Below are 13,389 nucleotides of genomic sequence, written 5' to 3'. Positions count from 1 at the left end.
ACCCACGAATTCTTTTCCCATTACCCCATGATTTTATCCCTCAACCCCACTCCTAATATAATTTAACCTACTCCACACCCTATATATACATACACCTATCCTACATATCTCCCACAAACTTCCTACACTTAAACCCTCTTATAAACATCAAAAATCAGTTCTTACATACTTATATTCACAAATCAATGGCACCCAAGAGAGCACGCACTATTGACAGCAGCAGCACAGTTCCTACTGCTGATTCATCAAGGGGTACTGCTGCAAGGCCTCGGTTAACTGACAGAGCTGCGGAGGAGGAGTACACTAGGCTGTTGGGGAAGCCGATTCTGAAGGAGAGGGGGTTTTTACCATCAGGGAGGGATGGTGAGTTGTTGCCCATGATTGCAGAGAAGGGGTGGATAGCTTTTTGTGAGTCACCCGAAGCAGTACCGATGAGTGTTGTTCGCGAGTTCTACGCGAACGTGAAGGCTGAAAAGAATGGGTTTTCTGTAGTTCGTGGGCTGACGGTTGATTATCATCCTGCGGCGATTCGCCGTGTGATTGGACAGCGAGAGAGAAAGCCCGAGGAGGAGAACTGGAATGAAAAGACTGCTGAGGATTTTGACTTGGATTTGATTTGTGCGACTCTCTATTGACCGGGCACAGTTTGGAACCGCAGTCCAGCCAATAATGAGTATCGTCACTTTCCGGCGATCGCCATGAACAGGTATGCCCGTGCATGGAATGCATTTATATGTGCTAATATTTTGCCTTCTTCACATGCACACGAGGTCACAGTTGAGAGAGCACAGTTGTTGTGGGGAATTCTGAATGAGGAATACTATGTGGACCTTGGTGAGTTTATCTACCAAGGAATTCTGAAGTTTTTGAGGGGAGCAAAGCATATGAACATCCCTTATGCATCCACGGTTACGAAGCTATGCCGAGCAGTAGGAGTGAACTGGCCGGCTCATGAGCAGTTGCAGTTGCCAGCAGCTCCGATAGATTCTGGCACTCTGAAAGGGATGCAGGAGTGGACCGATGGTGAGCCTGAGGAGCATGGGCTGGGTTATCATCTTCCAGGAGGACGTCCAGCACGAGGTGCTACTATGGCTAGGCCAGGGCGTTGTGAGGCTGGTTCTTCGAGAGCTCAGGAGGGTGCTGGGATGGGTGATGCCCAGTATATGAGGCTTTCACGGCGGATGGATGCCATGTATGAGACGCAGAGCAGGTTTGCTCAGGAGCTCACTCTTGCGTTAGGGACTGCTTTTCGAGGCCTTGGAGCTGATATCCAGTGGCCAGTTTTTGGTGAGGACTCTGCATACCCGCCTCCTGATACTCCACCCACTGAGGGTGATGATGATGATGACTCCGAGTAGGTATACCCTGTGTTCCTTTCTACTACCTTCACTGGGGACAGTGAAGATTTTAAGTTTGGGGATGGTAGTTAAGGAATATTTTGTGTGTGTCATATAGCTGCATATTCATGATAGTTAGTTCATATAGTTGCATAATTTTTGCCATATAGTTTTTTTTATATAGCTTTATTTGTTTGTCATATCATATAGCTCATGCATATACCATGATCCCTTTTGCAATGATTTATCGACTGAATTGTGATATTGATGTGAGTGTAGTGATAGCATTAAAGTGTTATTAAGTTGTGTAGGTTGATATGCATGGTAGAAGCACTTGTATTTTCACTAAATCTTAGAGAATGCTTAAGGGCTAGATTGTTGTTATGATCTGATTATTTTCGAGGATAATCTATTTATTATGCTTAGAATTTGATAATAGGTTCTTAGTGGTAAAGGCATGAAAAAGAAAAAAAAAGGAGTAAAAATGGAATTTGTTGCTAGTTGTGGCTAGGCGTCAAATGGCTAGTAGCCGGCTCGCATGTTATGCGAGTAGTCTAGGGTTGAGCAAGATGGAGCGAAAAGCACTTGCTCAGAAAAGAAAAAAGAAAAAAAAAATTTGCATAATTGATCAAGAGTGGGCTTTTTGGTATTCGAGTTATTAAGTTCTTAGGGGACTTTGTGCCTAGTGACCTAAGGCTTTTAGAGTCTGGGATCCGCTAACCTAACGTTCGTTACATGGATACCATTGTATAAGTCTTTTGTGGACCTCACTCATTGCACGGTCAAATAAGCATTTGAGTTGTAAATAAAAAGCACGATTCCGTAGTAAGCTCCAGAGTTCTTGTAATGTTGTATATCACTTTGTGCCTAGAATTTTTATTCTTTGTATAATCGTAGGATTGCCTTTAGGATAGTCTAGTCATAGTAATTGGTCTAGTTCCGAAGCATATCTGTTAAGCATTTGCACACACCACATTTCTGGCTGTATGTCCGTTTGCATGAGTTTATTGATCTTTAGTGTCTAACTGCATTCGTTGAGACGTGACAATTTGGTTGGTTAGTTGTAGTAAGGGGGATCATTGCATTTGCATATAGATTGCATTCATGCATATTTTTATTTGTTTTGAGTCTGTGACGCTTGAGGACAAGCATCGATTTAAGTTTGGGGGTGTGATAAGTGGCATTTTATACCACTTCGAACGTCTTAAAATGGCTTAAATTGGTGTCTTGAAATCAAGTATTTTGTGTATTTGATGCGTTTTTCTAGTGTTTATGCATTTCAGGGTATTAGTTGCATTTCGGAGGAGGAATCATCAAGAATAAGCCTTGGCATGTGTTCACCATTGAGAGAGGAAAAGAACGGGCAGATTACGGCGAAGAAACGGAGCAAACCTGGAATTTTTCCAGTAGGGTCCTGCGCGCCCGCGCAGCAATGCTGAGCGGCCGCGCAGCAGCCTTGCGCACCCGCGCAGAAATGCTGAGCGGCCGCGCAGGGTCGGGGAAAAAGCTGAATTATTTTAGACTTCTACTTCTGTTTGGCTTCCAACTTCTATGTAATCTGAGTTTTATGGGACTATTATATAAGTAGATTTGAGACGTTTTCATAGAGAATAAGAAGGAGATTATGTTTTAGATTGTGTTTTGCAAGAAGCGAAGGAGATAAGGAAGAAGACCGATTTAGCACACTGCAGCGAAGAGGAAGCATATATTCTTGTGATTCTTGTTTCGTTGTAACGTTGGATGCTAGTTTTCTGGCTTTGACTTATTTACTCTTGTGACGTACTCTGTTTTAATATAATTAGTTTAGTTATTATTTTCTTGTGTTGTTTATCATGATTTCATATGAACCCATGATGGCGATAAGTTCTATTATGGGCTAATCGTGATCATGGGGTTGCAACGGATTTATTATGGAATTCTTTAGTTAATTGTTTAATACTTTAGTGTGTGATGATTGCATGATATCTAGTATTGGTTGTGCGTATTCGTCTTATGTGCGTCGTGAACATATAAGATAGGGTGTTAATCTCTTGTGAAGCGACGGTGGATCTTGAGATTTAGAACTTGCCATGCTAGCATAGGTTCATGTACGTTGTGCATGATTAGTGGGTAACTCTAACAGTTTTATTTGCCCTATGTAATCAAAAGGAATAACTTGTGCTTAAATCATTGTGTTGTCAATTTCTGTAGACATATAGGAACTCAACATAATTGATGACTATTCAACTTCTATCTTAATTGTGGATGCTTGGTAGAATGGTATTAGTACAATGAAAGTTGGCTTTTATCAGTTTCGTGTTATTCGATTAATGTCATCACTGTCACATGCTAAAGGTAATAACAATGGCTATAAAAGGAAGTAATAATGAAGTTGTGATCTCATGAGTGTTTTATTATTGATAAATTGAAGTGTTAGTTAAGTGGTTAATTAAGTAGTTAATTATAGTTAATATTTAATCAACAATTTTAAGTGTTATTATCTTAACATTGAGAAGTAGTTATACATTGGTGAGTGAGTTTAATTAGACAATAACTTAGTCTGAGTCTCTGAGGGAACGAACTAGAAAGTATTCTATATTACTTGCGAACGCGTATACTTGCGTGAATATTAGTGCGTGATTTCGCCCTAACAATAGTGGTCTTGTTTATTTTATGATCTTCTATTATGCATCTTGAATATTGTAATTATCATTTTTAGAATTGTTCATGTGTGTGTGAGAGAGAGTTTGTGTGTTTGTGAATGTGTTCCAGTTTTATCAACATTTGTATAAAAAATAGTTAACTTTCTGCTAAACATTTCCTTTTCAAAGTTTTGCATTTTCACTAATAGAAAAAACTTCATATATAGTGAAAGGAAACTAAATTTTGATTGATTTTTTTAAGGAAAACGCGAGGAAACATGGCTAAGAAAGTTACAAGCTCCAACAAGAGTAAATTATCTGCTCTTGTAGTTGATGCTCTTGGAGTTTGTAGGATTATTCATTGTGCTTTCCTTAGAAGACATGGATTTGAAACCACTTCTGTTGAAAGTGGAAGGCAAGCTGTGGATCTCATCCGTTTTGGGCAAAAATTTGATGTCATATTTATGGATATCATAATGCCTGACATGAATGGTGTTCAGGTTATATAATTTACATTTATACATGATTATATTAAAGTATTCCATATAGTACTTTATTGTTATCATCATGATTCTAAGGATATATCATTTTATTTTAGGCTACTAGAGCATTGCGAGCAATGGGAGTGAAGTCAATGATTGTTGGCATTGTCGCTGATCTCCACTACATTAATGAAAATTTTATGGAAACTGGTATGGATCGTGTTTATGAGAAGCCCATGACATCTGAGATCGTCATCTCTGTGCGTCAAGCGCTTTTAAACAACAACGTTATGTAATACTTAGTGAAACATGATTGAAGCTAAAGTGTTAGAAGTGTTACAAATATGATAAATAAAGTGTTTCCCTTACTTGCTTCTATTAAGATGTTTTTTCTTTTGATATTATTAATTACAATAATTACAATGAAATACAACATATAAGCAATAAAATATAAAATATAAGCTTATCTAATTATAGTCCTAACAACTCCAAAAAATATGAATTTTGAAATCACAATGTAAAAATATATTGAAGTGGTGAAAAAGAATTAAACTTAACATACATAAACGGTAAACATATCAATAAAAAAAATTATTTTGTTAACAAAATCTTATAAAATATTTATCAATGTACATTTAATATTTCTCAGTCCATATGTTAAGAACAAATTAATTATGAACAAATTAAAATTGGATTGGATCCAAATTAGATTTTTTCTACTTGCCTCATTTTCTAGATGTAAGTGTTCCCTTTGAGAAAAAAATCATTTTTTAAATTAAAAATTTATCGATCCTATTCATTTTGATCACATTCCTTATTTTGATTAATTTTTCTTTGACCGGATCAAAAGTATTGACTAACTAACACACAATCATTCATAAAATATAAATTATATCAACTGAGAGATTATACAACAGACAAATAATCAAAAAAAATAAAAAATGCATGATAATTGAGTTAATTATCAAGTAGGTCACCTAGTGCGTCCAAATGTGTCAAGTGAGTCACTGATTACAAAGCTGACTCAAATGAGCCACTCATTTAAATATTTGTATCAAAAATATCACTCCATCATTAGTCAAAATTCTTTAAAGTATTATATATTGAGTTTCACTTATTTTTATGAATGATATTACATTTTTTTAAAATCTAACAATATTATTTAAAATAGTAGAACTCGGAACCTTTCGTTTGGATTTAATATCATTCAAAAATAATGTGTGAAACTCAATATATAATACTTTTAAGAATTTCGACTAACGATAGAATGATATTTTTTATACAAATTTTTAAATGAGTGACTCATTTGAGTCAGTTTTGTAATGAGTCACTCAATTGATATATTTGGATGCAGTAAGTGACCTATTTGATAATTAACCCAAACGTAATTCCACAGTACCATTTGTGACATGCTCTCTGATAAAGTGATACATGATATCAATGTGTTTAGTTCTTGAGTGTTGAACTGGATTATTGGAGATTTCTATAGAACCGGTGTAGTAACAGAATATTGTAATCTTTGACATCAATAGTCTGTAGTCTCGTATTTGGTTCCTCATTCGCAAGATCTAAGCACAACAGCTTTCAGTAGTTAAACATTTAGCTTTAGCAGTTGATGTGGATATTGAGTGTTGCTTCTTGCTATGTCAGGACACCAATCTTCTTCCAAGAAACTGATCAATCTTACAACCTGCAAAATCTGAATCTATATAGCCTACAAGGTCAAAACCTATAACTTTAGGGTACCAAATACCAAGATTTGGGGTTCCCTTTAAATACCTAAAAATCTGTTTAACAACTATAAGATGAGATTCTTTTGGGTCAGCTTGAAACCTAGCACATAAGCCTATTGCAAACATAATATCTGACCTACTTGCTGTAAGATATAATAATGAACCAATCAAACCTCTATAGCTTGTGAGGTCAGCCTTCTTACCGTTTGTCCTGATTAAGCTTAGTGGTTGTTGGAATTAGAGTTTTTACCGGAGTTGAATCTGTTATCCATTAAAGAATAATTGTTTAAAGGGGTTGGATATAATTATTCAAATAATTCGGTTATTAAGAAGTAAAGTACAAGTAATATAATCAAATAATAGTTTATTTAATCTCTTATAAACTGTTATAAAACTCTCGCATGAAAATAGTATTCTTAAGAGCTACTAGGTTACTATTATACTCGAGTAATAAACACCTTAGAAGATAATCTATTCTGTGTTTATGTATCACAGAGCTAAATACTCAATCTCTATCAATTACAAGATATGTTACAATATAATTTATCTAGTTTCTATACATATATAATTTACAGCTTCGATCCTATAAGTCAGGAACCGACTATATAAAACCCATCAAATTCTGGGACTGTATAAATCAATAGATTCCGATTTGTTCTGTAGTACAGTCATATCCTGATAGTCTGTATCCTAAAGCAAATTCTGACTACATGTGGATACTGACGCATGAGAAAATCTTGACGAATATGACATATCCTGATTGACTTTGACAACTCCTGATCATGATCCCAGCAAATCCTGATTTCTGACTTAAACATTTTCCAAAAATCTCCCCAAATTTATGCTTTGTAAAATGAGCATAAATTCTGTAGTTCTGTCTGATGCCAAAAATAAGATGACAAAATGTGAAGTGGAATATAGAGAGATTCAGTTACTGATGTAAATAGTCAATTCATGTTTTTTGATAAACCCATGAGTATTTTTATACAAAAGCCTTGACGCTTTCATCAATATTCTTACTGAGCAGCTCTTTCAGTCTATTCTTCAAGTTCCTTTCATATTCACTCTTTTCAGACAACTAATATATGGCAGTTCTCAGACTCCCAATTGGAGTTCTTTAACTCATTAACTCATCCAGCATCACATAGCTTGGCTTTAGTCCATCAGGATTCATAGTTAATCTCCTTGAAGTAAATACTGTTTCCAATATAGCTACGCCTTTTTCCATGTTTACTTCCTGATTACTGAGATTCATGTATGTAGGAACATAGTGTCCAGAATACTCTATGCCGTTGTCAATATTCCTTCTTCTGATGGCATAAAAAATCAAGTTTAACCATTTTGTAGATTCTTGATTTTCAACTCTCAATAGAAAATGAATGTATTTGAGTTCTTTGATTGAAATCATCATCAACTCATCATATGAAAGAACTTGAACTTAATCTCCTAGCACCATAAGGAAAATCTTTTGTTTTGGTTCTGAGCCATCATGTCTATCAAGAATGATTTTTATAGCTTCCAGCCTGTCCAAATGATCAACTGTTTCTTCCTGACCAGGTCTATCAACTAATCTAAAAATCACTATTATTGGATTTATCAGTTCAACTTCATGATGCCCAATTCTTGCTCTTATGGGTGGTGCAGATAATTTGAGAGCTTGAGTCCATATCAACCATGAAGGTGTATCATCAGTTATGTCCACAGTGCTAGACTCAGGAATCTGTAATTAACCCCAATTTTTGGAATTTTTTAAACCATGATGAATAGTAACTTTTGCGGATTAAGGAAAATTATCAGACCACACTATATAGGAGTACTATTATGGAAATTTTGAGATCGTATTAGTATTCCATAAAGTAAATAAGTGGATATAAAGGTTGTCAAAATTCGAATTCAGACACTTTGATTTTTCCTGAAAATCTACCAAATCTCGAAGGGATTAAGTATAAGGTAACATGATCAAAAGGAATTAAATTCAAGGATTATAACAGAGGATCACTAAAGGAATAAGAGATACTAAGAAGGGCTTAGGAAAACCCTGATGATAAGATCCCGAATATGATCCCTCAAACAATCAGGAGAACGAGAGTTAAGTGAACCGTAAAATAAATAAGCGATCAAAAATCAAGTTTGTACAAGAATCAAGGGGGATTGAACAAGTGTACTAGAAATAAGGTGACATCATCAAACCACAAGATAATTACATGTGGCATGGAAATGAGATCATCAAGATAATGTAAGCAAGTTAAGTAGATTTTTTGCAAGATTGATTATAGGCCAAGTATTTTAGCCTTTAATTAACTAAGGTTAAGCCTTAACAAACCCATTATCACATAAAAACCAAGAAAACAAGCAAGCTTTCTTCCCCATTTCTCCCATGAATATTCGGCCTCTTTCTTAATTTTTGACGATCCAAGCTCCACTTCTTTTTATTTTACAAGGTAATTATCCTAGCTCCTCCTTGGTTAGTTACATGCTCCCTAGAAATATTAGCTTCAAATTCCATTCCTATATTTTTATATAATTCATCCAAGAAGATGTTGAATAGTGTTTTAAAGAAACTAATTTTGATTTCTTGATTTTATTTGTAAGATCAAGTTAGTTTAAGCATAGATCAAGGCTCCCATAGGCATTTCAAGACTCTCGCATTGTTTAGAAGCTCCAAAAAAGGTATAACTCTTCAAGCTCTTAGTATTAAGTTGATTAGTTTGAGTTGTTATGATGTTTAGATGGTGGATTAAGTATAGTAGGTGATTAGGCATGTTTAGAGCTTCGTTTGTTAAAGTGTTTTGTTGATTTTGAGAGTTAGTACTGATACTTAAGTTATCGATTGTTCTTGGATTTTTTTGACTTATATCCATGGTAAAAGAATGGTTGTTAAGTAATATTGAATGATGAATAAGTTGTTGGTGGATTGTGTTGGTTTTCTATAGATTTGCATAGCTAAAAATTGGGAATCTTTAACGTATAGCTGTCGTAATTGCCATTTTTCTAGAGATTTTTCTTTTGTCTAACTTCTGGACTCTCAAACCCACTACCATGAACTCACCATTGCCATGCTTAGATATATGTGGTTCTCTTTCATCTGATTTACAGTTTAGGAGAAACGACCATTTTAAATAACGGCATTTCGCGAATGAACCCTTACCCTTGAGTAACTTTGAGACCATGTTTAAGGCCTCTAAAAAGCTTATCGAAACACGAAACATTTATGTAAAGTGGATTAGGAAGTTGGTAAAGTCCTCGCGAAAGAGTCGCCTGAAAATGTTTAACATTTAATTTTATAAAAATGGTGGAGTCGAGGGTTCTCGAGCGACTAATGTAAATTCTTAAGCGTAGAAGTGATCGTTAGGGTATGCGTGAGTAAAGTTTAGTTTATTAAATGACCGAGGACCCACTCTAAACTTAAGTCTACCCCATAACACTCAGGTAAGTTTTCAACCCGTATTAATGTTGTTGTAATGTTTTATATATATACATTATCTTGAGATAAGTGCTTAAGTATTGTTAGGAAATCTTGCGAAATATTGTTGCATGTATGTTTTGGAAAGCATGTTAATATATATATATATATATATTTATATATATATGCACGTGTGTTTCAAAATTGTGATACTTCTTTGTCAAATACAATTGCTTTAAAGTAGAGCTTATGAACTGCATTATACCTATTTAGAGATAAGTATTATTTGTGTATACCCTTGGTATAGGGAACCCAAAGTTGAACATTTTTCCTAAAATCGGGAGGCGAGGTTCCCTAGTATATTATATATAGTTTTCTATAACTATTAATCGAATAAAGTATATTCAATAGTTTTGAATAATAATCAAACTTTATTTTTGGTTATCCAAATAAAGAATTTTACTTTCGTATAAGTATATCTTTTGCTATTATTATTCGTTTCAAGTACTAGTTTTAAAAGCTTTTAATTCATTTATTTTTATAAAAGCTATTTCTTATGGAATATTAATAAAAGAATAATATTCAGATATCTTCTAATATTTTGAAACTGGTTTATTTTATTAAATCATCTTTACCTCAAACATATTCAAAAATGTTTTCAAATCTTCAAAATGATTTTAAAATTTCGAGTGGATCCCAAATCTCTTTTTTAGTTTAATCTTTCCTCTTTTGGGGGGAATTCAATTACTCGCTCAAAGTCTGAGGGATCCGGCTCCGTGGTGTATTTTTTTTATAACGAAGTTGCTGATTTGATAAAAGAGTTTTTGATTACTTTCCCAACATTCGGGAAGTAAGTCCATCAAAATGCGTCGACATAGGCGACATAGACCGGGGTACGGTCTATCAAAGTGTAAGTGGCCGGGGTACAGTCCATCAATGTGTAGGTGGCTGGGTGACAGTCCAACATGAGGTCGTAATGCGGCTAGGGTGGTGACAGGCGAGGAATTCATCTATCTAGTAGTAGAAAATTGACTTGAGTGATATCTTTGCTTGATCAGCAAGGTATCGGGTTTATGCCAAAGCTTTTGTAATATCCGGGATATAGCGTGTAGTTATTTTTATCAATAAATAATTATTATTATGTGATTATTAAATGATTTTTTGGTGAAGTATCTGATAATTGGTATTGATATGCGGATGTTTATATATGATAAAGTACAGGTATGTTAATTTTAATATGTCCAGAATAAAATATAGATAATTGTGATATTTTTGTGGCAATTTTTGGAGTGTTATATGATTTTATAATGATTTATAGTTTTAATAATTATATTCTAAATAATTACAAAACTATTTTATAAAACCGGAAATTGTCCGACTTCAACCGTTTTTACATTTTTCCAACCCGAAACTCTTCGGAAAACTCCTTCCTAACCCAATCTGATTATTCCAGACATTTTCCGTGTTTTCACTTTTTCAATCCGGATTACGGTTTGACCCGTGCGCGTCCCGGCGCAAAATTTTCGATACGATAATCATTTCGATAGATCAATAAAACCCGTATTCTCGAAAGACGAGATGTTATTACATTATTTTCATATAAAGTGTTTTATAAGAAACACGGTTTTGCAGTTACTTAGCGGCTAAGTAACTTATTTTTCGATCCAACACGATCCAACACGAACCGATATTCCATAAATATAAATAGCCCTTTTCTTATTTCATTTTGTTTGTATAATCATAATCAGTCAGTAAAAATATAGAATTTATAGAGAAAACACTAATAAATCACTGCGTTCTTGAAAATCAAACTCACAAACGAAGACGCTATCGAATTCGGAATCGAGCGTGCCATATACCAAAACGAAGCTCTCGAAAAGCTCTTTCTGAATGAATCAACACTTTTGGTGCAGAAATCAAGGTAATTTTCTTATTTAATTATTTTATTTTGAATTATTTAAAGATTAAGTTATAAAATTTTGTTCTTGATGTTGTTGATATGATTTGATGGTTTAATCATGTAGATCGCCGGCATGGGGCGGGGAAGATGGCAGAAATTCCATTTGACCCCTTGGTTTGTTGAATTTTGCAAATCAGTCCCTGGAGTTTTAAAATTTTGCAAAAATTAGATCCATGTTTTAATTATTTATAAAAATTATATTTTCTTTTAATAATTATTTCCTGAAAATGTTTTTATTTATTTAAATTCCAAAAATCAATATTTTGAATCCTGAAAATTATTTTTAATTCTAAAATAAATCTTAATATATTAATTAATTAATATTAGTTGATAATTAATTATTTAATTAGTCAATTAATTTAAATATTAATTGATTAATTAATTTAATTAGTTATTAATTAATTTTAATAATTATTTAATTGGATTTAATTATTTGGATTTAAAAATCCTGAAAAATAGTTTCGAGCTTTAAAATATTATTTAAAATTATTTTTAAAACTCGATAATTATTATTTAATTATTTTAAAGTCAGATTCGGGTGTTTGAACCATGTTATTTAATTATAAAATGATTCGGAGACCCGTTTTAATTCCGAAATCTGTTCAAAAATTCGTATTAAATATCTGGAAAATTATTTTGACCCCGAATCTTCTTTGAAAAATTAATTTGATCGAATATCTTGTGTACTATGTGCTACATGCTATCTGATTAATGTGTTATATGCCTATGTGGTTATTGTTTGACAATTTTTGCTGTAACTTTCAATCCGTAAATCGGATTTGGGTAAAATGCAGGGTAGATAAAAGCTTATGACGCCCATGTGATGATTAGAACAATATGAGATTGAATATTGAAAGATACTTATGATGCCTAGCAGAGTAAGCGAGGCATAGAAAAAGAAAGCCAGTGATCCGTAAATAGAATTGAAGCGTATAAAGAAAAGGAAAGTGATTGATGTATACAAGCTAGGCATAGAAAAAGAAGGAAAGTGATTGATGAGTAAAACTGTTAGATGAGTACAAGTAAAGTTGGAAATCATCTGTGATAAGACAATTACTTCTGAACCTTCTTCAAGATATATTATAAATATTTTCGAACTTTCTCATAACATGTTGCTAGTACTCGAAATAACTCTTGTTTTATATTGCAAGCGCTTTAAACTATTCAACCCTGAACCCTAATCATATCATTGAACTTGTGTTGTAAGCTTTATTTCTTGTAAACCACCAACGGTTGATTTTCCAGATACTAAACCATACAAATACAATACTACTCTACAATTACATACACAACATAAACCAAGTATTGCAACAGACTTTCTTGAGCATACAAAAACTTATATACCTTGGAATACCCTATGACATCAAAGATCTGTACCCTGTATTATCATTGAACCATTGTTCATCAGATACTTGATTCTTCATCAGGCTTGTATCCATTCTTCATATTTGCACCATGAGATGCCCTGGTAATACCTATGAAATTTTTTTATGCTCTATAATAATGCTTTATCAATGTTAATTATGATTTTGTTTATACTGAATTACAATGGTTATCTTATTGAATCATTTTAGAATTGGATGGTTTTATAAATGTGGACCAGATTCGTGGTCAGACCAGATTCGTGGTCAGACCAGATTCGTGGTCATATTGGGCAAATGCATGCCTTGGATCCAATATAGAGAGCAGAGATGTGTGCCTTGCTCGGGATTAGTGCGTGACTGATCAACAGCCTAACCTTGATTTTTAAAAATGAAAGTGAATGTCCAATTATACTTATTTCTTATCAAGAAACTTGATTCCTATTAATCATTTCAACTGATAATTGTTTAACATCAGTTATTGCTATCATG

The 13,389-nt window shown here is 33.8% G+C and overlaps 1 protein-coding gene across 1 annotated transcript; it reads left to right on the top strand.

Annotated features, from left to right (window-relative positions):
- The first annotated feature begins 4,236 nt into the window (after positions 1-4,236).
- Positions 4,237-4,736, top strand: LOC141695745 (two-component response regulator 24-like). The gene is made up of 2 exons (XM_074499966.1): positions 4,237-4,458; positions 4,557-4,736. The coding sequence occupies exons 1-2, from the start codon at positions 4,237-4,239 to the stop codon at positions 4,734-4,736; spliced, it is 402 nt and encodes a 133-aa protein (XP_074356067.1).
- The last annotated feature ends 8,653 nt before the right edge of the window (positions 4,737-13,389 follow it).

Source organism: Apium graveolens, chromosome 11 (assembly GCF_009905375.1).
Source record: "Apium graveolens cultivar Ventura chromosome 11, ASM990537v1, whole genome shotgun sequence".
Classification (NCBI taxonomy): Eukaryota; Viridiplantae; Streptophyta; class Magnoliopsida; order Apiales; family Apiaceae; genus Apium; species Apium graveolens.
This window is presented reverse-complemented; position numbering and strand designations above follow the sequence as displayed.

Bases quoted from the DNA above. Each gene is read 5' to 3' on its own strand.
- LOC141695745 (XM_074499966.1), top strand. From the start codon at position 4,237: ATGGCTAAGAAAGTTACAAGCTCCAACAAGAGTAAATTATCTGCTCTT. The intron at 4,459-4,556 runs GTTATATAATTT...ATTTTATTTTAG, and splicing joins CTGACATGAATGGTGTTCAG to GCTACTAGAGCATTGCGAGC.